The 26,292-nt window shown below is 39.0% G+C and overlaps 3 protein-coding genes across 3 annotated transcripts in view; all 3 read left to right on the top strand.

Moving 5' to 3' along the window:
- Positions 1–619: 619 nt before the first annotated feature.
- On the top strand, positions 620–4,635 carry LOC140306531 (uncharacterized; the record flags this gene model as incomplete). Its single annotated transcript, XM_072385138.1, has 4 exons — positions 620–834; positions 2,689–2,823; positions 4,138–4,335; positions 4,413–4,635. Coding segments are annotated over 4 exons (771 nt in total), but the record flags the coding sequence as incomplete, so codon positions are not given.
- Positions 4,599–8,982, top strand: LOC140307207 (intestinal mucin-like protein). The gene is made up of 18 exons (XM_072385987.1): positions 4,599–4,648; positions 4,814–4,988; positions 5,082–5,329; positions 5,489–5,672; positions 5,753–5,963; positions 6,061–6,236; positions 6,409–6,478; positions 6,586–6,686; positions 6,772–6,803; positions 6,901–7,078; positions 7,173–7,277; positions 7,377–7,417; positions 7,545–7,667; positions 7,779–7,877; positions 8,015–8,143; positions 8,240–8,279; positions 8,372–8,495; positions 8,627–8,982. Exons 2-18 carry the CDS (start codon positions 4,847–4,849, stop codon positions 8,835–8,837), a joined length of 2,214 nt encoding a protein of 737 aa, XP_072242088.1. The 5' UTR covers positions 4,599–4,648; positions 4,814–4,846; the 3' UTR covers positions 8,838–8,982.
- Positions 8,983–12,586: 3,604 nt separating this feature from the next.
- The window catches only part of LOC140306530 (mucin-5B-like), a 30,973-nt gene continuing 17,267 nt past the window's right edge, over positions 12,587–26,292 (top strand). Inside the window, exons 1-30 of the mRNA XM_072385137.1 lie at positions 12,587–12,689; positions 12,821–12,859; positions 12,958–13,219; positions 13,307–13,421; positions 13,977–14,067; positions 14,135–14,250; positions 14,334–14,547; positions 14,656–14,781; positions 16,736–16,853; positions 16,949–17,087; positions 17,223–17,324; positions 17,427–17,496; positions 17,604–17,741; positions 17,856–18,020; positions 18,111–18,205; positions 18,311–18,437; positions 18,530–18,785; positions 19,712–19,761; positions 19,849–19,949; positions 20,051–20,202; positions 20,310–20,448; positions 20,525–20,632; positions 21,818–21,997; positions 22,078–22,317; positions 22,445–22,601; positions 23,167–23,295; positions 24,008–24,158; positions 24,301–24,344; positions 24,499–24,681; positions 24,815–25,276. Coding sequence (XP_072241238.1) covers positions 12,611–12,689; positions 12,821–12,859; positions 12,958–13,219; positions 13,307–13,421; positions 13,977–14,067; positions 14,135–14,250; positions 14,334–14,547; positions 14,656–14,781; positions 16,736–16,853; positions 16,949–17,087; positions 17,223–17,324; positions 17,427–17,496; positions 17,604–17,741; positions 17,856–18,020; positions 18,111–18,205; positions 18,311–18,437; positions 18,530–18,785; positions 19,712–19,761; positions 19,849–19,949; positions 20,051–20,202; positions 20,310–20,448; positions 20,525–20,632; positions 21,818–21,997; positions 22,078–22,317; positions 22,445–22,601; positions 23,167–23,295; positions 24,008–24,158; positions 24,301–24,344; positions 24,499–24,681; positions 24,815–25,276 — 4,348 coding nt within the window. The 5' untranslated portion in view covers positions 12,587–12,610. The remainder of the gene's footprint in view (positions 12,690–12,820; positions 12,860–12,957; positions 13,220–13,306; positions 13,422–13,976; positions 14,068–14,134; positions 14,251–14,333; positions 14,548–14,655; positions 14,782–16,735; positions 16,854–16,948; positions 17,088–17,222; positions 17,325–17,426; positions 17,497–17,603; positions 17,742–17,855; positions 18,021–18,110; positions 18,206–18,310; positions 18,438–18,529; positions 18,786–19,711; positions 19,762–19,848; positions 19,950–20,050; positions 20,203–20,309; positions 20,449–20,524; positions 20,633–21,817; positions 21,998–22,077; positions 22,318–22,444; positions 22,602–23,166; positions 23,296–24,007; positions 24,159–24,300; positions 24,345–24,498; positions 24,682–24,814; positions 25,277–26,292) is intronic.

Here is a 26,292-nt window from a genome sequence, read left to right as displayed (position 1 = left end):
TTCCACAGAGGGTACAAGCACAACTATCACACTAACTACGACTACCCCAACCACAACAACAACAACATTATCTACCACATCAACCACAGCTACCCAAACTACAACTATCTCAACCACAACCACAAAGGGTACAACCAAACCTTCCACTCCAACTACAATTACCCCAACCACAACGACTACAACCACACCAACGACTACTCCATCTTCACCAACAACCACAAAGGGTACAAGCACAACTATCATACCAACTACAACTACCCCAACCACAACGACTACAACTAAATCTACCACATCAACCACAGCTACCCCAACTACAACTACCCCAAAAACAACCACAAAGGGTACAACCACGCCTTCCACTCCAACTACAACTACCCCAACCACAACGACTACAACCACACCAACAACAACTCCAACTTCATCAACTTCCACAAAGGGTATAAGCACAACTATCACACCAACTACGACTACCCCAACCACAACGACTACAACTAAATCTACCACATCAAACACAGCTACCCCAACTACAACTACACCAAAAACAACAACAAAGGGTACAACCACGCCTTCAACAGCTGCTACAACTACCCCAACCACAACGACTACAACCACACCAACAACTACTCCATCTTCACCAACAACAACCAATAAGGGTACAAGCACAACTATCACACCAACTACGACTACCCCAACCACAACGACTACAACTATATCTACCACATCAATCACGGCTACCCCGACTACAACTACCCCTACAACAACAACAAAGAGTACAACCACGCCTTCCACACCTACTACAACTACCCCAACCACAACGACTACAACCACACTAACATCAACTCCAACTTCATCATTTTCCACAAAGGGTATAAGCACAACTATCACACCAACTACGACTACCCCAACCACAACGATTGCAACTATATCTACTACAACAATCACGGCTACCCCAACTACAACTACCCCAACCACCACCACAAAGGGTACAACCACGCCTTCCACACCTACCACAACTTCCCCAACCACAACGACTACAACCACACCAACGACAACTCCATCTTCACCAACAACAACCACAAAGGGTACAACCACACCTATCACACCAACTACGACTACCCCAACCACAACGATTGCAACTATATCAACCACATCAATCACGGCTACCCCAACTACAACTGCCCCAAAAACAACAACAAAGGGTACAACCACGCCTTCCACAGCTACTACAACTTCCCCAACCACAACAACTACAACCACACCAACGACTACTCCATCTTCACCAACAACAACCAATAAGGGTACAAGCACAACTATCACACCAACTACGACTACCCCAACCACAACGACTGCAACTATATCAACCACATCAATCACAGCTACCCCAACTACAACTACTCCTACAACAACAACAAAGGGTACAACCAAGCCTTCCACAGCTACTACAACTACCCCAACCACAACGACTACAACCACACCAACGACCACTCCATCCTCACCAACAACTTCCGAAGAGGGTACAAGCACAACTATCACACTAACCACGACTACCCCAACCACAACTACCACAACAATCACGGCTACCCCAACTACAACTACTCCTACAACAACAACAAAGGGTACAACCACACCTTCCACAGCTACTACAACTACCCCAACCACACTGACTGCAACCACACCAACGACCACTCCATCCTCACCAACAACTTCCACAGAGGGTACAAGTACAACTATCACACTAACCACGACTACCCCAACCACAACAACAACAACATTATCTACCACATCAACCACAGCTACCCAAACTACAACTATCCCAACCACAACCACAAAGGTTACAACCACACCTTCCACTCCAACTACAACATCCCCAACCACAACGACTACAACCACACCAACGACTACTCCATCTTCACCAACAACAACCACAAAGGGTACAAGCACAACTATCACACCAACTACGACTACCCCAACCACAACGACTGCAACTATATCAACCACATCAATCACGGCTACCCCAACTACAACTAACCCCAAAACAACAACAAATATTACAACCACGCCTTCCACACCTACTACAACTACCCCAACCACAACGACTACAACCACACATACGACTACTCCAACTTCACCAACAACTTCCACAGAGGGTACAAGCACAACTATTAAACCAACTACGACTACCCCAACAACAACAACTACAACTATATCTACCACAATAATCACGGCTACCCCAACAACAACAACAAAGGGTACAACCACTCCTTCCACAGCTACTACAACTACCCCAACCACAACGACTACAACCACACCAACGACCACTCCAACTTCACCAACAACTTCCACAGAGGGTACAAGCACAACTATTAAACCAACTACGACTACCCCAACAACAACAACTACAACTATATCTACCACAATAATCACGGCTACCCCAACAACAACAACAAAGGGTACAACCACGCCTTCCACAGCTACTACAACTACCCCAACCACAACGACTACAACCACACCAACGACCACTCCATCTTCACCAACAACTTCCACAAAGGGTACAAGCACAACTATCACACCAACCACGACTACCCCAACCACAACAACAACAACATTATCTACCACATCAACCACAGCTACTCAAACTACAACTATCCCAACCAAAACCACAAAGGGTACAACCACACCTTCCACTACAACTACAACTACCCCAACCACAACGACTACAACCACACCAACGACTACTCCATCTTCACCAACAACAACCACAAAGGGTACAAGCACAACTATCACACCAACTACGACTACCCCAACCACAACGACTACAACTATATCTACTACAACAATCACGGCTACCCCAACTACAACTACCCCAACCACCACCACAAAGGGTACAACCACGCCTTCCACACCTACCACAACTTCCCCAACCACAACGACTACAACCACACCAACGACAACTCCAACTTCATCAACTTCCACAAAGGGTACAAGCACCACTATCACACCAACTACAACTACCCCAACCACCACCACAAAGGGTACAACCACGCCTTCCACACCTACCACAACTTCCCCAACCACGACGACTAAAACCACACCAACATCTACTCCATCTTCACCACCAACAACCACAAAGGGTACAACCACACCTATCACACCAACTACGACTACCCCAACCACAACGACTGCAACTATATCAACCACATCAATCACGGCTACCCCAACTACAACTACCCCAAAAACAACAACAAAGGGTACAACCACGCCTTCCACACCTACTACAACTACCCCAACAACTTCCACAAAGGGTACAACCACGCCTTCCACACCAACTATGACTACTCCAACCACAGCGACTACAACCACACTAACAGGTACTCCAACTACCCCAACAACATCCACAACGACAACAACTACACCAACGACTATCCCAATTACAACTACCCCAAACACAACGACTACAACCACACCAACGACCACTCCAACTTCACCAACAACTTCTACAAAGGGTACAACCACAACTATCACACCAACTACGACTACCCCAACCACAATGACTACAACTATATCTACCTCATCAATCACGACTTCCCCAACTACAATTACCCCAACAACAACCACAAAGGGTACAACCACGCCTTCCACACCAACTACAACTACCCCAATCACAATGACTACAACCACACCAACGACCACACCAACTACGACAACACCAACAACTGCTACAACTACACCTACCACACCAACTACGACATCTACATCAACAGCAACTAAAACCACACAAACTATATCTACAACATCAACAACCACAAAGGCTACAACCACACCAACAACCAAAAAGGCTACAACAACACCTGCCACACCAATTACATCTATTTCAACCACAACAACTACAACCAAACCGACTACACTAACAACAACCTCAAAAGTTACTACCACAACAACTATAACTACCACAACCACAAAAGCTACAACCTTATCCAAAACTACAAGAACAACTGGCACAACCTCTACCATTGTCACTGGTCCGCCTATGTCAACTCAGTCGCAAATATTTAACAGTACCTTCTCAACAAAACCTACACCAAATACAACTACCACTAGTACAACCACAACGACTACAACTATATCTACCACATCAACCACAGCTACCCCAACTACCCCAACCACGACCACAAAGGGTACAACCACAACTATCACACCAACTACGACTACCCCAACCACAACGACTACAACTATATCTACCACATCAATCACGGCTACCCCAACCACAACTATCACAGCAACTACTACACCAAATACAACTACACCAACTACAACTACCCAAATAACTACCACAAAGTCTACAATCACACCGACAACACCAACTACTACAACGCCTTCCACATCAACTACGACAACCCCAACTACGACTACAGCCACACCAACGACTACTCTAACTCCAACTACACCAATAACATCCACAAAGAAAACAACCACACCAACTACAACTTCCCCAACAACAACCACAAATGGTACAACCACACCAAGTACGACTACCCTAACCACAGTGACTACAACCACTCCTACCACACCAACTACGACTACCCCAATTACAACCACAAAACTTACACCCACACCTACAATACCTACATGTCCTGAATGGGATGTTGCAGTAAGTAGATTTTTCTACAAATCAGAAATCAATACTACTCCTACTCTTAGAATATATCCATTCACACATGCATATTTTCATTTGTTTATTGATTACTGGCTTGCATTCGTTAATTTGAAAACGTGAACATACAGCTTTTTTACATCTTTATTTTTTTTCTTAAAGCAAAACGAGACCTTCACCTTGTGCAACTGTACCATGGCCAGATGTATCGAGAACAACACAATTGAAATAATTCCATATGAGTGTCCACCTCTCCAGAACATAACTTGTACCAATGGAAAGAAACCTGTTCTTGTGTACGATGAGTCCCACTGCTGCCAACAGTATGAATGTGACTGTAAGTTATTCTGTTCACCTATGACTTTCTCTTCTACTTTTGTTTTTTCTGTTTTTGATTTCATTTGATTTTTTGTTTTTCCTTTCTTTTCAGGTGCTTGTGTAGGCTGGGGAGATCAACATTATATCACATTCGATGGACTGTACTACAGTTACCAAGGAAACTGTACTTATGTTTTGATGGAGGAGATTACACCAAAACATAATCTAAAGATTTATATTGACAACGTATTTTGTGATCCCACTGACAATGTTTCCTGTCCACGATCAATAATAATATCATATGGGACGCAAGTTTTCACACTCACCGATCACAACCTTATTAGCACACCGCAGTTGCAGGTAAAATTTGATCTCTGAAGGTAATTTGCATATCCTGCTAAATTTGCCAGAGTATCTTCAAGTTTATCACTTAAATTACTTGCTGTTGATAGAATAGCAGTGACCTTTTTCATTTTGTATGTATTTTTTCATATTGTATTATTTTTTTTTATCTTCTAGGCATTAAAAAATGGAGTAAGTCTGAAACTACCTTATTCACAACAAGGTATTAAGATCATGAGTAGTGGCATTAACTTAGTGTTTGAGATTCTTCGCCTAAAAGTGGTCATTACATTTACAATGACTGGCTTTAGTGCTACTCTTCCATATGAGTACTTTGGCAGAAATACACAAGGTCACTGTGGTAAGAACTTTCTCTCAAGTAGCCATGTTTGTAAATCCTTAGTCTGCAGTTAGACTGTAACAGGTTCACTCTTTTCTTAGGAACATGCACCAACAGCCAAGCTGATGACTGCAGATTGCCAGGAGGTGAGCTGGTGGAAAGTTGTTCAGTGATGGCTGACTACTGGCCAGCAAGTGATATTTACCAACCCAACTGCCCCACACCATCTGTGCGTCCCACAAATGTTCCTGAACCTCCACTGGAACCAACTCCATGCAATACAGATTCTATGTGTGATATGCTCAAGGGCAGGTAAATTGTTTATTCCACTGATTCAGTTTGCAGCTTTCTACCGAATGTTGGCAGAATTCAGAGAAAATAACAGCTTATTTTATTTTTTCGTTCCCAGCGTCTTTGCAGAATGTCATCCTTTCATCTCACCAGACAATTTCTACAGAGGTTGTGTTTTTGATAGCTGCCATGTTTCCAACCCAACAGTGGCATGTTTGAGCTTGCAGACTTATGCTGCTGCCTGCGCTCAGGCAGGAGTTTGCCTCCACTGGAGGAACTACACTAAACTTTGTGGTAAGAAACCCCTCAGTGTTTTATTGTTAATGATGGAATTATTGGAATTAAGAAATTGTTATTTTTTCTTTTGTGGCATTCAGCAAACAGAGAACAGACCCGTATGTAGTATATTATGCTTGGAGATATTTTAAAAAGACTCAATTGTGTTCTTTTTTTTCTTCACCAACAGAAAGTGATTGCCCATCAAACAAAGTTTATAAGCCTTGTGGTCCTGCAGAACAGCCAACCTGTGAAGACAAGTAAGTTTCCACAAAAAATTGAATGTACTTATTTTCTTAATCATGATTTTTGTGAAGCAGTTTCTGAGACTATGGTATTTATATGTCTTTATAATTGAACCCCACAGTCCCAGTGGACCAACCATGAACTTCACTACTGAGGGCTGCTTTTGCCCTGACGGAATGAAACTATTCAACAAAGAGTCTGGGATATGTGTTGAAAAGTGTGGTATGTATGGTGTTTATTGAGCACTACACTTAAACAGACTTCATTTATTGAGTCGCTCATGAAGTTGTTATTCATTTTTCAACAGGATGTCTTGATCCTGAGGGCATTCCTCGCGAGGTGAGCCAAGATTTGAAGTCATACTCACTTGAAATCCCAATTCATATTGTTTACTAGCAAAATACAATTGATTCACAATTGTGTTTTACTCTTTCAGTTTAATGAGAGGTTTGAGTACAAATGCCAGGACTGTACATGTGATGAGTCCACCAAGACTGTTATTTGTAAGCCTAAAACATGCCCAGCACCACCCATCATCAACTGCAATAGTGCAGGGTTTGTCCTTGTCAACCAAACAGATCCAGCAAATCCCTGCTGTTTTGCCAATGTTTGCCGTAAGAAAAGAAAAATTGATACAAATCTGTTTTAACATTTAATGATTGCTACCTGCAGCTGAGTTCTGCAATAACTATTTCTTCATATCTGCAGAATGTCAAATTAACACTTGCCCAGTAAACAGCATAAACTGTCATGTTGGATATAAGCCAGTTATCAGTGTTCCTGAGGGAAAATGCTGTCCAGAGCATACATGTGGTGAGCTCTTGAATTCAGTTCTAACCTACATTGCACTAGAAAATGACAGAAACACTTTTGTTATTTACTTTGTTTTTTTAATATCTTACTCTTCTCTAGATCCTAAAAGAGTTTGTGTCCACAGAGATGTTGAATACCAGGTAAATGTGAAACAGATGATTTATTAATTGATTTGTTACATAACCTTTGACCTTTAATGAATCCTGCAGCACATGGTTATTTATGGCTAACATGCAAATACAAACTGATTTTTCTTGTCTTTGTTAGCCCGGTTCATCAGTTCCTGCAAATAAATGTCAGGATTGTACCTGTAATAATGAGGTCGACCCAAATTCTGGTCTGTACAAAATAACCTGCGAGTTTCAGCGATGTAACGAAACATGTGACATGGTAACAAAGATTTGAAACAAACAAAGATCATTCACAAATACACCAGACAATGCAGCTTGTTTTTCCTATGTGTGCAGTGTGAGGGTAAACTTTACCCCCTCTCTCTTTCAGGGCTATGAGTATGTGGAAACTGACTCAGGTGAATGCTGTGGGAAGTGTGTGCAGACACACTGTGTCCTCAGTATAAATGGTACCAAGCAGCTCTTAAAGGTAAGGTAGATCCTCTCTGTTGTCACTGACTCAACATTTTAACGTTAATAAATCTAAAACATCTCAGTGTTTTAACATCTATGTGTACTGTTGCTCGTGTGTGTGTGCTTTCCTACATCCATCTCAACGTTTACCAGCAAGGAGAAACATGGTCACCACCAGAGAATAAGTGTGAGCATTACTCTTGTGTGAAAAGTGGAAAGACTTTAACGGCAATCAACTCACATATTGTCTGCCCACCATTCCAGCAGAGCAACTGCCAAACTGTAAGTATGATTTTCAGCATCTCAATTTGGACTCATTGTGTTTGAGGATTTAGAATTAGGAAAACTGACTTTGTTTATGTGAATTGTCTTCCTTAGGACACAATTCAGACCGCAGCAAATGGTTGCTGTAAAGTCTGTAAGTATAGCATTTTCATTTCACCTTCTTGACTAATGCTAAAATGAAAGCAAGCTAACTGAGGTTCTTTCTTTGAAAAAACAACAACAAAGGCGTGGAGAAAGAGAAGGCCTGCAAGTTAGTGAACATGACAACTCGAGTTTCACACCACGGCTGTCAGTCTGTCCAGGAGGTGGATATGCCATATTGTGAAGGCTCCTGCAACACCTTCACCAAGTAATGATGATTTCACAATCATAAAACATTTGTACTTTTCCTCCCAATTTTACCCGAGTCACAAAAATATTTAGTATAGTGTAGTTGGTGCAGATTTTGAAAGTATAAATACCTGTTTCTGCTGTTTTCAGGTACTCTGAAGCAGCAGCTGCAATGCAGCATTCGTGCTCCTGCTGTAAGGAGATGCGCTCCAGCAATCGCACTGTTGACCTGTTGTGTCTGAATGGAGAGAAGGTCCCCCACACCTACATGTATGTGGAGGAGTGTGGCTGCGGCCACACAGAGTGCACCAGATCTACTGGACAACTTGCTCGCAGAAAGCGAAGCTTCACTCTTCTGTGATAGAACCATCCATCATCATGGAAAGTGGTTTTGGAATGCAAATGTTTTTTCTTCTACTGTTATAACAATCACCACATGGCTAGAGTAATAGCCATTGTACTATGTATTTATCAAGAAATCAATTAAAAAGTTGCAAGTGACATAATGTCTCATTGTCCTGTTTGTAACAGTTCAACTTTTTTAAACATTTATCACTTTTACACAAACCCAAGATTAATCTTCTGTGATCCTTCACAATGCAATTATCAATGAACTTGGTGGTTCAGTTGACATCCTCTTTCTCACCACCAGATATGCTGCTGCATACACAACCCTTTTGCTCCATTAGCACAGGTTCACCTCAAACCTCAAGCTCCTACCAAGGTGCACAATAAGGGAAAGCAAAACCACACCCCCTAAAACTATGACTACAATAATATGTCAGCTTTCAAGGTCTTGCAATTAAAAGAAAGGATCCAATGTATGGAGCTACAAACTCAATTCCAAAATGTTGGGACACTGAGTATAATGTGAATTATAACAGAATGCAATGATAAATAAATCTCATAAGCCAATCATTTATTTGTAGTAGAACATAGAAAGCATATCATTGGTGAAAATTGAGAAATGTATTAGCTCATCTTAAATTTGTCAGCAGCATCGCATTTCAAGACAGTTGGAATAGGGCCATGTTTACCACTGCGTAGCAACCACTCTTTTAACAACAGCCTGTAAACGTCTGAGAACTGAGGAGCCCAGTTAATTTACCTATGGATGAGGATTGTTGTTCCATTTTTATTTGATATAGTCTTCTAGCTATTCAACAGTTCTGAGTCTTCTCGTAGAGGCTCCTTTACTGCAAATTTATACTGTTGTAATAGATGCAGTATGTGGTTCATCGTTGTTTCACTCACAAATGCAAGGCCTTCCCTAAAAAAGATGTAGTCTGCATGGTAGTATATATTGCTCTAAAACCGTCTTTCAGCACTGATGGTGGCTTTTCACGTGAGATGATTGACATTTTCATGGACATTCAGAGATGCAGGTTTTTGAACTGAGTGCTGATAACAAGCCAGATGGTCCCTCTAATGTTAAGTCCAGAGGACGCAGCATCTCTGATTTTCTACTCTGTCTCAGACAATTCTAAGTGAGCTTTGGCCTGCATCTATGGATGGCTTGATGACCTGTGTGTTTCAATACAATACTGCCTGAGATCAGGGCTCCATGTACACAGAGATATCTCCAGATTCTTCTTATATGTTTGATGGTATCATATACTCCATATGATGGAATATTCAAAGTCTACACAATTTTACAGGGATGAATGTTATTTTGAAATTTCTCCAGAATATGTAGGAGCTTTTTTTTCAGATTGCTACCCATCTTTATCTCATAGACTCTGCCTTTCTGAAAAAGATTTGCATTTACACAGCACCACATCCATTTTGGATTTGGGGTTGTATATTACTGTATATACACATATATACAGCTTAGATTTTCAATCTGAGAACAGACTTCCTTGTTTTCACACCTAGATATTATACTGCTCTCCCACTTAAAAAAATAGATGTAAGAAAAATCCCTGCTTGGATGCATATATGCTTGACTCCACCTCAAAACTTTGTATTTGCACTCTGAAAAGAGAAGTGATGTAACTGGAAAGCAGGACTGCAGTGAATTAGTGCAGAGATCATATTTTTGAGTTGCAGCAGGACAGTTTTTTTATTCCAACAGCCACTTTTTGATTGTGAATTTTGAGGGAAAGTGTGAAAAAACGAAAGTCTTCTGCTCCTGATAAAATGCAGCAATAAACTTATGAGAACATAGAGAACACAATTTCATATTTGTTTGCTGTATTCTTCTGTAATAACAATTCTTTGCATTTTTCCTCTAGGCAGCTGAAATGGAAAAATGTCTCTCTTCCTTATTGGCAACAAGGTGTTAAGATTGTGAGCTCTGGCATTAACATGGTTTTGGAAATACCTCAATATAAAAGTAGCCATTAAATTAGGAAGAAGCGGCTTTAGTGTTACGCTCCCTTATTGGTACTTTAGCGAGAACACACAGGGTCATTGTGGTAAGAACTGTGTTACATACAAGTGGTTTATCAGTCAATCTTTAGTTGGAGATAGACAGTCATGGTTTAACTTCTTTGTTAGAAACGTTCACCAACCGCCAAAAAGATGACTGCAAGTTGCCAGGAGACCAGCTAGCAAAAGTCAGATATGTGTTTGTTTAAAATGTTCATAGTTAAATAATGTAATCAAATGATAAATATATACACTTTATCGACAGTAAATTCTGTGCATTGACGCATGATATGCTTGTATCAGTGTCACACAAATGATGGGCATGACGAAACAAAGCTCAAATAGAAAGAAATATCAACTGTTTCCTGTTAATAACAATATGTGAACTGAAAATAAGCTGTAAACAACGCTTTTAAAATGAGCACTGATAAAGAATAGGAATGTGACAATTAAAAAAAAAGAACTTGAGTTGAAAATGATAGAAAGAATTTCCTGTGATGCTGAGCGATAGGCCTACATTTTATCAGTATGTTTGTAAAGATGCTTGAGTTTGTACAGAAAGGAGTCAAGCGCTAGCATAATGCGTCAGCAGCATCCTTATCTTCGATCCTGTATGTGAACAGAAAAAAAAACAGAAAAGCGAGATTTTGTTTCTCATCATTGCTCATGTGCTTACATTGTTAATGTGTGCTCTGCTCAGCCTGGGAAGTTCCAGCTTGCAGCTGTGTCCACATTAGTTTGGTGTTACGCATGAGGAAAGTTACCATTTCACTCAAATCCTTCAGCTACGCTCACTGGCCAAACAAAAAAATGCAAAGTAATTTCCAACTTCCTTCTTCACTCAAGATATTATCCTGTTGTCAAATTAATAGGAGCAGAAGAATTCATGGGCAAACCTGCGAGCATTACATGTTCAGATAACTATTCTAGTATAATTGAGTGTCTATAATATGAAGAATTTCTTTTCATTATCAATACAAGCTGTTAGATATAATTGTGTTTGTTAGTTCTGTTAGTTATTATATTATAAAAAATGGCTTCAGATGATGGTTTTGATATTGCATTTTGTTTATGTAATTTATAAATATATATGTGTGTATCTATCATTTTCTCTTCTAAACTGTTTATCTGCATGTAACAAAAGCCCATTAATGATATACAAGCAATGAAAAACAGACAGCCTTATCCACTTGTTTTTTATTCATATCAGCATTAAGAACACTAAATAGAACTATATATGCATAGTCCTACTGGTACTATGTATATATAGCACAAGCAGTTAGTACTGCTTGCTTTCAGATGCAGTTGCTTATTTGATTGATTGGTTTGATATAGTCATGAGATTTGGCACTAGCTTCATGTTTATATTTTCTCCCTGATCGTTATCTAGCAACAGAAGTATGGTGACAAAGTGCACTAATACAAAATATCCATTTTTAGGTCACCTACTTCCTTGTTACAGTTTAATGTTGGCTAGACAGGATGTTGGCTGTGGCATTGCTTGCCAATGTTTTAGACAAAAGTAGCGTTACTAAGCCTGACATGACAACACTTCATTACACAGACAGGTGAAGATGGAGTGTTGATTTAAGGAACTTCTTCATGGGTGTGATCTTAAGAGAAACAAATAACCACAAGGGTTGTGACTCAGAACCTTTTGTTTACTCATCCTAAACTGCAAACATCAAAGGGAATATATAACATAACAGTGCTAGTGAGGTATCAGTTGGCTATCTGCTACAGAACAGGGACGACACAAGGACCATGAGCATAGTCAAGATGCCTCTTGAATGGGTGATACCATGGCTCACTCTGTCCCTTGGACTGTCTGCAGCCACCTCTTGTAAGTATACAAAAGGCATACACTAACAATAGACCGAGATTGAGCTGCATACATGACTGTGCTGTGATGAAACGTATATAATGTTTTTTTTAATGCAACTGGAATATAAACTTATTTTTTCTTTTTTCAAGTTATGATTCAGAATGGGATGAAATTTCCAGTGATAACGGGTAAGAATAAGCTTTTGCCAGACTTTAAGAAAACAGAATATGAAATAATTTACACTTTCTGCAGCATCATTATGGGTATTTTTTCTCCCACAAAGTAGAAGTGAAACCCTCTCACAACAACCAGTTCTGCAGCACATGGGGAAACTACCATTTTAGAACTTTTGATGGTTATTTTTACCACCTTCCCTCTACTTGCAACTACTTACTTACATCCCAATGTAAGGCTGACGATGAGAGTTTCAATATTCAGCTCCAGCGACAGGAGGTGAATGGAGTCCCCACCATCAAGAGAGTCACAATGAAACTTGATGGGGTCAATTTGGAATTAAATAAAACTACCATCAAAGTCAATGATGAACCGTGAGTATGTTTTTTGTCTATGAGGTTTTCATTTGCAGTTGATATTCTGGCTAGAATAGACAATCATGATTTATTCTTCCCCTCTAGTGTCACCATACCATTCAGCCTGGGTGGTATTTCAATTGAGAAAACGTTGTTTTATGTTAAAATTGAGGCAAAGCTGGGTCTGGTCTTCATGTGGAATCAAGTGGACTCCGTCTGGGTATGTTTTTCATGTTTGCTATGTTAAATCGTGTCCACCACCTAAACGAACTAAGCTCTTATGGTTGATATAGCTTTAGCTATAGCTTAGCTATATATATATGCAATAAGAGCTATATCAAGCTATAGCTTTAGCTATATCAACCATCATTTGTGGCATTGGAAAACTGAGTTACATGACACAATTATTTACATGAATCAATACTGAGTCAAAGGCAGTTGTGAAGGCTTAATGCCTCATTAAAAGACACAAAGAACATTCTTTTTTTCTGTTGATGGTGACACCAGTTAAGGATGTAAAAAAAAAAAAAAAAACTGACCTCTGTTTCACAACAAAAAAGAAGACATAATTATAACATAATTATTCAGAAAGAGGCAATATTTGACCACAAAGTAAAATACAACAAATTACATTGAAACAAATCATCAGGTGATGTCTTTCCCCTTTTGTTTAACATGGTTGAAAACCAGAACTCTTTACACAAATTGTGCCAGATGTAAATGTATTCTTACATGTTTGTTTTTTTCACAAATCTAAATTTTACCTGCTTTAAAGGTGGAGTTGGATCCAAAGTACAAGAATCAAACTTGTGGCCTTTGTGGGGATTTCAATGGTGTTGAGAAATTTGATGAGTTCATCCAGTCGGGTAAATACTTATTGCTGAAGCTTAAAACAAACTGAAATGCTCAAAACTGTCACCGGACTTTCAAAAGCATCTGTTTCCACTAAAACAGATCTTGAAGATTTTTCTGAGAATTGGAAAGTTGATGGTCCCAATGAAAATTGTAACGCCATCTCCTCTCAAGCCACGCACACTTGTGCAAATAAGGTATGTGAAACAGAATGTTCTTCTAATAATCTTACATGCATCCTGTGGAACTATTCAAATACATGATTTAATCTGACCCACAGACAGACCTTTGTGAGAACCTCCTGACTGGATCTGCATTCCAGAGCTGTCAAAGTCTGATTGATACCAATTTCTTCATTGAAGCTTGTAAGAAAGACATATGCTACTGTAACAGCAACAGCACTTCATGCTTCTGTTCAACCGTGTCAGAGTACTCTCGACAGTGTGCTCATGAGGGTGGGAAACCACAGCAGTGGAAGACCAAACAACTTTGTGGTGAGCACTGCAAAAAGAGCTGTCGATTTTCAAGAATTAATGTATAGATTTTAGTCAAATAAGAAGGGCTGCCTCTAAATTTTAATAATTTTTTTGTGTGTTGAATAGCAAAACAATGCCCTTTTAACATGGAGTATGAAGAATGTGGTAGTCCCTGTACTGACACCTGCAGCAACCCCCAAAAAAGCCAGCTGTGTGACGAGCACTGCATAGATGGATGCTTCTGTCCATCCGGTAAGAATGCAAGGCCTTCTTACATATAAAAATACACCAAAAATACATATATTGTGGTATTTGATCACCCAAAGTAATTGCTGTTGATATTCCTGAGTGCTAAGATGGACAAAACCCGTTCTTCTGGTTAGAGCTTGCACATTCAGTGTCAACAACCATGTTTTCATTGTCGGTTTTGATTTGGATGTAGAAGAAGAAGAAGTGAATGTCAATGTGATAAGCAAAAAAGCTAACAGTGTGTGCTATACTGTCTCCATCTGGCAACACACGACAGCCTTGTTCACGCTCTGCAAACCGGTCATTGAAACACTTCTGAGTCGTTTTTGCAGCCTTTTAAATATCACTTTAGACTTGCTTCATTAGTGAACAGAAACCCAGCTAGTATGTATTGAAGTCATACAATAAGTCTGACAATAGCACAAGATTAAACCCTTTGTAAATGTGTAATAATCCCCATGACTTAATGATTTTCCACTATGCATAATGATGTTACTAGGGACGTTTCAGCAATACTTTGACAGTCCGATACATTTGTTAAGGGCAAAGTATTTTAATTGAAGCCCATCTCTCTGATGTTCTTATCAAAATTTTACATAGTACCTACAGTAGGTATATGTTGGTGTCCTTAGTTTAGATAAGCAAGTGGCTGTCATGCATGAGCAGGCTTGTAACCACAGCAACTGCATAAGTAGCAGTGACGGACACTTGACAGGGACTCCTCCTGGCTCTTTGAGGTTGTTCTCACTTTTGTACAGGGGTGCCAGAGGAATCAATCAATCAGAATACAAGTCAGTCCTTATATATTTACCACTTAATATCTGGAATGACCACAAGCTGTGCAACGCTACACTTTCACGTGGAGTTGATCAAAATTGTCGGCTTGTGACATATTATTCCATTCCTCCACAAATACATCCATTATTTGTCATATATTTCCAGGAGTACAGTGCCATACTGTCTGTGTCAATCCAGAATATACTAAAAATTCTCCATGGATGACATTTAAGATGAATGTGCTGTCTGATGCCTTAAGTCTTACCAAACTCATGGAGACAGCAAATCATCAAGTTGTGGATAGTCACTTGATTTCCTTTTAAATGTGATGTCCAAAACCCACCTGTGGTCCCTTCCCTTAAGTCTAGTCTTGTCTGATCTTTTTTCTTTAAAGATAGCCTTTTATAGCCTACAGTGTATGAGTTTCAGGATAGTGGTCACATCTGTGTCATGAGTAGTTTCACAACTTTGTGAAATTAAATTTAACATAAATGCGTGTTAGTAAATTCTGTGGCTTCACTCAAGATTTCATCATATGGAACACAAAATACAAACCTTTTTGAGTTTGTTGCATAGCGTGGATAATAAAATAAGCGTCAATTATTTTGTAATAGTGCAGTTATATCTTTGTCAAGTGTACTATATTTTTACAACTTAACCTTACCGTCTTTTTCTTTCTAAATCAGAAATGATGCTGTTATTTCTGTCTTGCTTCAAAGTTACAAAACTCCACTGAAAACTGAAATACTTGCAAAACATTGGTACTGACTTGTCCACTTAAGACTGTATGTAAAGGTTGGTTCAAATCTAAACCAAAACATTAAATCATCAAAAACACAATACATCATAGTCAAACTAACCAATTAATGCAGACCTGCAATGCCCAAGGTCTGAGTGGTTAAATTAAATCGCCTGTAAGGAGATTCTGGTGATTTTGAAGAAAGTATAAATGGATATAATGGTCTCAGTCTTCAATCAGAAAATACTGTCTGACATGCTGTAGCTTACACTTCAACTGATTTGATTTTTTTTTTTCAGTGCCGGTATATAGCTGCAAAACTAGCTTTAAGCAGATTAGCTGCTGATCCTGTCGACATTGCTGTACCTACATAACAGAGATGACTCTTGTGTAGATATACTGTTGGTTTAATACTAATTACATCCCTACGTTTCTCCCAAGGAACTGTGTTTGACGACGTCACACAGAGTGGGTGCATCACTGTTGATGAGTGCCCCTGCTTTCACAACGGCCTTTCATACAAACCTGGGGAAACTTACTTTAGGGCTTGCAAAAATTGGTAATTTCTTCATTATGATTTTGAAGTTTACAAAATGCATTTCTTTGATGGTACCTCCAATCAATTTGCTGTCAAATTAAATTGTTTGTTCTCAGCACATGTGCTAAGGGTCAGTGGAGCTGTCAAGATGTTGACTGTCCCGGTGTCTGCTCTATCATGGGTGGCTCTCACATCTCCACCTATGATGACAAAACCTATAGATTCCATGGTGAATGTTCATATGTTTTATCCAAGGTGAGGAAAATAAATAGAAAACAATGCTGAAATGAATGACAAAATAATAATCTTGTCACCAACAAACAGATTCACACTAAATAAAAAGGGCAAAGACGTTTGAAATGAAGTGCATTTTTGTTCTCTTGACTTTAGGAGACTAATGGGACTTTCAGTATCCGTGGCGATTTGGACAATTGTGACGGATCAGAAAAATCAACTTGCCTGTCTGCAGTCACTTTACAATATCAGAATATGGTAGAATATCTATGTGGAAACTTATTCATATTATTCTCCTTATGTAATACCTTTCGGAAATTGTTTTATTTGTCACCTTTCCTAATTAATTTTTTCCTGCAGATGATTGACATTAAAGCTAACGGAGAGGTCAATTATAACAAAGGTGTCTCGAAACTTCCTTTGTTCACAGGTGAGTGGTTAGAACTTTGCAGTATGTCAACACCTAATAAAACACAATATTTGGATGAGTTTGCTTAAAATTTGCTCAATATGAAAATATCTGTCTTCTCCCCACAGATGGCATCACAATCTTCAGCCCATCTACATTCTTCATTGTAATCCACTGCACCTTTGGGGTTGATCTTGAAATCCAGCTTGTACCTATTATGCAGGTCTACATCAAAGCACATGTTTCCATGAAGGGAAAACTCAGTGGTAATTTCTTTTTCTTTTTTTTTTAAATCAAAGTGTAAAGTGTAAACCTTTTTACAATGTTATGAGGTTTGTTTTTGGTGGTTATGATGTCAAAATATCATGATCTTTATGTAGGCCTTTGTGGAAATTTCAATGATAATGAATATGATGACTTCAAAACTACAACTGGATTGATTGAGGGAACACCTGTGACATTTGCCAACACAATGAAGACCAGAGCAAGCTGTCCCGATGTGACAAACAGGCTTGGAGACCCCTGCTCTTTCAGCACTGACAGGGGTAGGTCTCTGATATCAGGGTCTGTTTTGTAATGCTATTCTTCACAAGTCTTCACCAGTCAGCAATTTTAATCATGTATCTTTTTTGCAGAGAAATATGCCAAACACTATTGCTCCTACCTGTCAGAGCGACCTGGGATTTTTTCCCGTTGCCATTCTGAAGTTGACCCAAAAGAGTATGAAGAAGTAAGCAATCATGTATTTCTGTCTACATCTAATCTCTGTATATGTTTGTATCATTTTACTAAATCATCAACAGAAAATTACAGCTGTTAATCCTTCTCTTTGCAGTCTTGTGTTTATGACACCTGCACCTGTAAAAATAGCCAGCACTGCATGTGTGCTGCCATAGCCTCATATGTCCATGCATGTGCTGCTGAGGGTGTATTGCTGAATGGATGGAGGAACGACATGTGCCGTAGGTTTTGCACAATTAAATCAATTGTGGCATAAATTAATTTTTCTTTAAAGAACATTTTCCCATCACGCAATCCTTTTTTCTTTTCACAGGGGACTACGCAACTAACTGCCCTTCCAATTTTGTATACGACTACCAGATGACAAGCTGTGGCCGCACCTGCCGCTCTCTTAGTCAGTCAGACTTAACATGTGGGATTCACTTTACCCCTCATGATGGCTGCGGCTGTGCCAAAGAAACTTATCTCAATGAGAAAGGACAGTGCGTGTCAGCCTCACAGTGCCCTTGTTATTTCAGAGACAAAGTGGTACAGTCTAAGAAGGTCATCAAGCTTAATGGACAAAACTGGTGAGGATTTTGTTAATCTTTGTAAAATAAACCATATTTCCTTCATTTGCAGACATATGAGCTAGTTATATGGGGACAGGTAGGACACTAGAAAATAGATCACAGGATGAAAAAATAAATTATAGCAAAATGTCCCCACTGGGTCATGCACAGTACACACATACTGCTTTGAGTTGCTGCTTTCCACAGTAAGTTTTCCACAGTAGTGAGCTGTCTGCCTCTAGAAGCGCTACTGCTAAATGTACAGATGGATGCTAGCCTTTTCTGCAGTTAAAAGGGAGTGTACTTTAAACTGGAGATGAAACAGAACTGGAAATAAAATGTCAAACAGATTCTTATTATTACAGTATTACAGTAGTTTTGCAATGTGAAACTGTGGCTCTGTGTACACAAACACGGGTATTATGATAACCATCTATGCGTTTGTGCTTATTGAAAAACACAAGTTTGAGCACTGAAACCAAACTTTTTGGTATACGCCTTACTCCAACTGTTTTTGTGAGGATTGAAAATCTGCAACATCAGGTTAAATACACTGTTTATTTGTTTAACTTGTAAGAAGAAAAATAGAAAAATAGCACCATTGCTTTAGAAAAATTCTCCCTCCATGCACACTGACTAACCCTAACACACGGACACAATCAAAGCCTTAAGTTGCACAGTGTATGCAACTTTTTTGACAGGACTGACAGATGATCTTTGAATAGTTTCCTTCTCTCCAGTGTGCAGTCAAAGCAGCATTGTTGGAACACTTGTATTCAGTCTGAGGCTTTGCGTCAGTATTTTGTGTAGCGGGTATGCGGCATTGTCCATTATGTTTATCAACTTGAGCAGCTTCTTTCTTTGCATAATCATCTCCAGGAGCACGAGAGCAGTCTCCAAGACAGAGCCAGTCTTTCTGATCAGTTTGTTTTTTTGCTTTTCAGCTTGTGCCATAATGGAAAATTTACCTGTACAGGACGCCAGATAAGTGAGAGTAGGTACAAAGTATTGAGTAAAGAGCAGTATATGCAACAAAATGCACACTGTACTGTCCCTTGTGACACACTTTCATTGTCATCAGCATGTACCTCTCCAATGGTTTTCTTCAACTGCTCAAACGCAAGGCTGGGTGACAAGGGGACTGAGTGCCAAAACAGCTGCCAGACACAAGATATTGAATGCGTAAGACTAAAATCCGCTTAATGACCACTGTTGAATATACAATATATATGTACTAAAGCAGCCGACTGACATAATAAACAAATGACTGTTATGCTGTACAGTTGAGTACAGAGTGTATCTCAGGTTGTGTCTGTCCTGATGGCCTCCTGTCAGACGGTAAAGGAGGTTGTGTGAAGGAGGATGACTGTCCCTGCCCACACAATGGAAAATCTTATCGTCCTGGACAAAATATAACTGTGAACTGCAACACATGGTAAGCTATGGCGTACATGTAATAGTTGTCTGTCAGATATTATTTCATTTGACCTTTTGGAGTTGAGGACAAATTACTTCACTTTTTTTTCTTTAACTTAAATCTAGCACGTGCAAAAACAGAAAATGGCAATGCACAAATAATGAGTGTAGTGGAACCTGTACCATATCTGGACAGGGGCACTACAGGACTTTTGATGACAAGAAATTCCCCTTTGTTGGGGACTGTGGCTACATCTTAACTCAGGTATAGTCCATAGTTATGTTTAGCCTTTATGACTTGTCAAAGTAAGTCTTACGATACTGACATCAGAATCTTGCAGGATCACTGTGGGGATGATATGAATGGCACCTTCAGAGTCGTGTCAGAGAACAACCATTGTGATGAATCTGAAACCATCTGCTCTACTGCAATCAAGCTCTTCCTGGGGGTACATAATTATGGAAAAACATTGCATTCACAAAGAAAGAAAAATATGGAGACTGTCTTATAATTATGACTTATTTTCTCATAATTGAAAAGAAAGTAAAGGTGGCCAATCATTACTGTTTTCATTACATTCAGCAAACAAGGTGACCGTGCTACCTAACTGAAAGTAAAAATATAAGTACAAATGTCAGTATAAGTATGTTGTTTTCAAGAAAATAACAGTAAAATTCCCTTGTTTAGACAGATGAGAGTGTTTTCAGGAAACAGGGAGTTCGATAATGTTTTCTAAGAAGTTGGAACAAATGTAAATTATTCAATGATATAGGAGTCGCTGTAGCAGTTTGTTCATTTGAAACTAGGAAAAAGCATTTAATATGTTAGAACTCAGAATCATTTATTTATTCTTTTTTATTTAAAAAAACTTTAGGACATCAACACATGATTTGGCATAACATTATTGAGTTAAGCAAGTCTTTTCTGGAAAAGACTTTTGGATGGCAGCATGTGTTGGTTTGTTGTAAACCTATCTGTTGTTGTGACAAATCAATTTCTCTCAAAGGACCAATTAGACAGACAGATGCTATATAGTTTACCATCAATGGTGACTTCACAGATGTGTAAGCTATCCCTGTCATATAAACCATCACACTTACTGACTTTTAAATTGTGCACTACAAACTAACTGGATGGTCCCTATCCTCTTTTGTCATGATGGTAACATTTCTAAATTTTGTAATTTGACATATTGATTTGTTTTACTTATAATTCTTTCTGTTCATTGTAGAGTTTGGATTATCATCATGGCATTTCTTTATATTTACACTTTACAAAGTTTTCTAACTTGTTGGGAAACAGTGGTTGAAATTGTCTGCTTTGATTCAAAATAAATCCAAACAACTTGTTGATTTTCAGTTGTTTTGGAGTGTTCTGCCTACTGCAATTTAAGTCTGATATTCTTGTCAATATGTGTTTACAATTTTGAAATTAAACAGTTTACAGTGTAATTTGAAAATTTTCCGAGAGTAAGTCATAAAAATTAGATACGATCTGGTATTTTCTCTTTAGCAGATGCAATGTTCTTCCCTTAAAATAAATGACCATTGTGAACAATCAAAAATATATTTTCTTGAAAACCCTAATGTGAACATGGAAGAGTACACATGAGTATGTTTGTTTTTTCTTCCAGAACAAAGAAATTGTTCTGTCTGAGGAAAATGTCAGATATACCAAGCAAAGCAATGGGGTGGACATACCCTTTAAAGTCCATACAATGGGTTTGTATCTTGTCGTCGAGGCAAAGAATGGTCTTGCTCTTATATGGAACAAGAAGACAACACTCTTGATCAAACTCAGCTCCACATTCAAGGTTGGTGAGCAAATATAAAGGTTGTTGGAACATCAATGTGGATTCTATTTACAAACTAACTGCATCTCATTTGATCTCAGGGTAAAGTCTGTGGTATGTGTGGAAATTATGATGGAAATATCAAGAACGATTTCACCAAAAGGAATAAAGATACTGTGGTTGACGTGCTTGAGTTTGGAAACAGCTGGAAAGTGTCACCTACCTGCCAAAATGCAAACGCAACAAAAGATCCCTGCAGTCTGTACCCGCACAGAAAACCATGGGCATTGAACCACTGCAAAATTATCAAAAGTAATGTGTTTGAGGCCTGCCATTCAGTGGTAAGATTACTAAAACTATGGCTCATGCCAGATCATTTCAAGTGAATGAAAATAACAGCCATAATGCCTAATTTGCTAAAGCTGTATATGCTGCTTGCATTTACAATGGATTTTTTTTTTCAAAAAGGTGCTTCATGAAAGCTATTATGATGCTTGTGTGAGAGACACGTGTGCCTGCAATACAGGGGGAGATTGTGATTGTTTCTGCTCAGCTGTTGCAGCCTACGCTGCAGCCTGTAATGAGGCTGGAGCCTGTGTGAAATGGAGAACTCCCACTATCTGCCGTAAGTGTTTTGTCTGTTTCTGTAGGTAGATAAAGAAAGAAGAAAGAGCGTACCATCATAATCACAGTCAGAATCATTACCGTTTACAAATAAAACTTGAGTAACTTTCTGTTATGAGAACTGTTTACGTGGTTATGGGTAAATAGATCATATTTATCTTGCCCAACTTCTATTTCTGAAGGTCTGACCCTTTGATTGACTTAACTTGTGATGCAGCTGGGCTGTTTCAAGCTGCTGATGCATTTCAGACGCTACTTAATTGCACTGGTGTTTCATGATATAGTGGTCCACAGATGCTTCAACCAGTCAGCTTATTTATTCATTTATTTATATACTTTTTCGATATCTATTTATTCATTTTTAATATGGCAGTGTTTCTCTAAAAAGTTCCTACACAGGATGGCTCTTTGAAACAAATTGTTGGCATGTCTGGTTAATAGTTCACAATACTTAAAAACATTATGAGAATAATTTTTTTAAATGAAAAAAAATTAACTGTATGCATGCCTACATACCCCATATTTCGCTTTGTTACTATTGTGATGCCTTTTTTCTCTTTTATCAGCTATATTCTGTGATTATTACAATGCTGATGGAGAGTGTGAGTGGCGTTATGCACCATGTGGAAGACCATGCATGAAGACATGTCGGAATCCATCTGGGAAATGCTTCAATCATCTTCCAGCATTTGAAGGTAGAAATTACGTGAGAAAAACGCTATAGATTTTTAAGGTAGTTATTCAGGGCTTATGATTTTGAATGCTCTTTTCGAATAAAGCCCATGATACTGTAGTGTCTGATGTTTACCACCTGTACAAAGTTGCCTTGGGAAAATGATAAGAAGTCTGGTAATTGCCATCTGTGTAAGGGAGTTATGGGTATAAATCAAGACATTTTGAGAATAACATACTCCCCAGTAAGTTTGTCCAAGAATAGGCTCAAAATTACGCACACACCATGTCCGGGCTTTGTGCTTAGTGATGAGAACATGCAACATCTTCAAGGTCACTAAGAACAGGCAGATTCTACTTAACGAAGACCGCACCCTCAGTAAGTCAGAGATTTTGGGGAATCCGGGCTTGACACATCTCTCCAGACTTGATGCATCAAATCTGTAATTCTGATACGGACCTGGTTGACAATAAAGGTTTCTGTGTTCGACCAAGTCTGTGTCAGCAGAGTTCTTCCTGCATCATCTATACACAGGCTGTTTTAAGGCGACCATCCCCAATACACCACAATACAATTAGAGTTAAGTTAAGTTAAACTGGGATATTGACACTGACATTTTGATTAGTTTTCATCTGCTTCCACCACTCATAGTTGCTCACAAGGATTTGGCTAGACTTTCTGTGTTCTCCTATTCTCTGCTACTGTTGTTGTTTACAACAATTTAATTTCCTAAGGGTGCTATCCAACTTGCCCACCTGAACGATCTTATTTGGAGGAAGCCACTATGAAGTGTGTATCAGAGGAGGAATGTGGCTGCTATGATGATGAAGGAAAGCATTATAAAGATGGAGAGTCCATACCTTCAAAGGAAAATTGTTACAGCTGGTATGATACTCTCAACCATAATAATTCTGCAATTTATACAATGAGTTATTCTATTATGAATAGGACTTGTGAAGCTTGATAAGTCATTACATTCATGAATTAATCAAATAATTCAACCTTTATTCTCTCATTTGCTTCCAAGTTCTTGCTCCTCAAAAAAAAACAAGTGCACATATGATGTCAGTGGTAAGTAGGGTGAACATTATGCACATACTGATAATGATTATTGCCTTAATTGATAGTTGTCACTGAGTGAAAATAACATGCAGAATAACTGAATATAAAACAGTGTGGCTCCATTGTAGAAACATTGTAGAAACTCTGTGTCTTACTTTTGCAGCCTGTACCTGTTACTATATGGGTCATAATTACAAGTATGGAGTTACAATCTATGAAACACACGATGGAGATGGAACCTGCATCACTGCTAGTTGTGGAGAGAATGGAATCATTACCAGAATCATAACGCATTGCCCCACAACATCAACTCCAACAACAACTGTCTTTGTGTTCAACACAAGTGGTGAGATTAATATACGTAGTTTAGCTGTGAAAGATTTCTTTTTGAAGATTCGACTAATCTAATGTAATCTAATATAATTTGATTTAATTTAATTTTGTATAATATATTTTTAATTTGTGCTTTACATTCACAGAGATAACCACAGAACTGCCAATCACAACAACTCAGCTGAGTTCTACAGTTACTTCTGAGGCTGTTACAACTATTCTAAGCTTAACAACGCCGAGAGTTTCAACAAGATTACCAACTACAACAGCCACAATTACGGAAAAACCCACAATAAGCTCAACAGCTACAGTGAATCCCCCTGAAACAACAACAACAGCTACAACAACCGTTAAAATTATTACTAATACAAAAGTTACACAAGCCCCATCAACAGCACCTCTCGTTGAAAATACCACAAAAATCACAGAAGAACCCACAACAGCCACAACCGCAGAAAAGCCTAAAATGACAAGCACAACCACAGGAACAGAATCTACATCTAGTGACTGCAATGTTTGCGAATGGTCTAATTGGATCGATAAAGATTACCCTGACCACTCTCCAAATGGTGGAGATTATGAAACTATCAAAAATATTACTGTTCCTGGTATGGGTGCTTGCAGAAAAGCTGTGGAAATACAATGTCGAGCTGCACTGATGAAAGACGTTGCTTTGAAAGACCTAGGTCAAAATGTAACGTGTGACACGACAAATGGATTGATCTGTAATAACAAGGACCAAAACTTTCCTCCTCCTTGTTTCAATTATGAAATACGTGTCAAGTGTTGCTATAAAAAGTGTGGGACAACAATCACAGCAAAGCCCACAACAAGAACGAAGGGTACAGAAAAACCTACGACGACAACCATAATTACGGAAAAACCCACAACAACAACAACAGCCACTGAAAAGCCTACAACGACCACCACAATCACAGAAAAACCTACAAAAACAACGGAGGGTACAGAAAAACCTACCACAACAACCATAATTACGGAAAAACCCACAATAAGCTCAACAGCTACAGTGAATCCCCCTGAAACAACAACAACAGCTACAACAACCGTTAAAATTATTACTAATACAAAAGTTACACAAGCCCCATCAACAGCACCTCTCGTTGAAAATACCACAAAAATCACAGAAGAACCCACAACCGCAGAAAAGCCTAAAATGACAAGCACAACCACAGGAACAGAATCTACATCTAGTGACTGCAATGTTTGCGAATGGTCTAATTGGATCGATAAAGATTACCCTGACCACTCTCCAAATGGTGGAGATTATGAAACTATCAAAAATATTACTGTTCCTGGTATGGGTGCTTGCAGAAAAGCTGTGGAAATACAATGTCGAGCTGCACTGATGAAAGACGTTGCTTTGAAAGACCTAGGTCAAAATGTAACGTGTGACACGACAAATGGATTGATCTGTAATAACAAGGACCAAAACTTTCCTCCTCCTTGTTTCAATTATGAAATACGTGTCAAGTGTTGCTATAAAAAGTGTGGGACAACAATCACAGCAAAGCCCACAACAAGAACGAAGGGTACAGAAAAACCTACGACGACAACCATAATTACGGAAAAACCCACAACAACAACAACAGCCACTGAAAAGCCT

The sequence above is a fragment of the Leuresthes tenuis genome, unplaced genomic scaffold (assembly GCF_036924035.1).
Source record: "Leuresthes tenuis unplaced genomic scaffold, fLeuTen1.0.hap1 SCAF_5, whole genome shotgun sequence".
Lineage (NCBI taxonomy): Eukaryota > Metazoa > Chordata > Actinopteri > Atheriniformes > Atherinopsidae > Leuresthes > Leuresthes tenuis.
The sequence above is the reverse complement of the archived record's forward strand: the minus strand, read 5'-3'. Positions and strand labels throughout refer to the sequence as shown.

Excerpts from the sequence above, each read along its gene's own strand:
- LOC140307207 (XM_072385987.1), top strand. The coding sequence starts at position 4,847 with ATGGCCAGATGTATCGAGAACAACACAATTGAAATAATTCCATATGAG. Across the intron at positions 7,079-7,172 it reads CTGTTTTGCCAATGTTTGCC|AATGTCAAATTAACACTTGC; the intron begins GTAAGAAAAGAA and ends TCATATCTGCAG. Across the intron at positions 7,278-7,376 it reads CTGTCCAGAGCATACATGTG|ATCCTAAAAGAGTTTGTGTC; the intron begins GTGAGCTCTTGA and ends ACTCTTCTCTAG.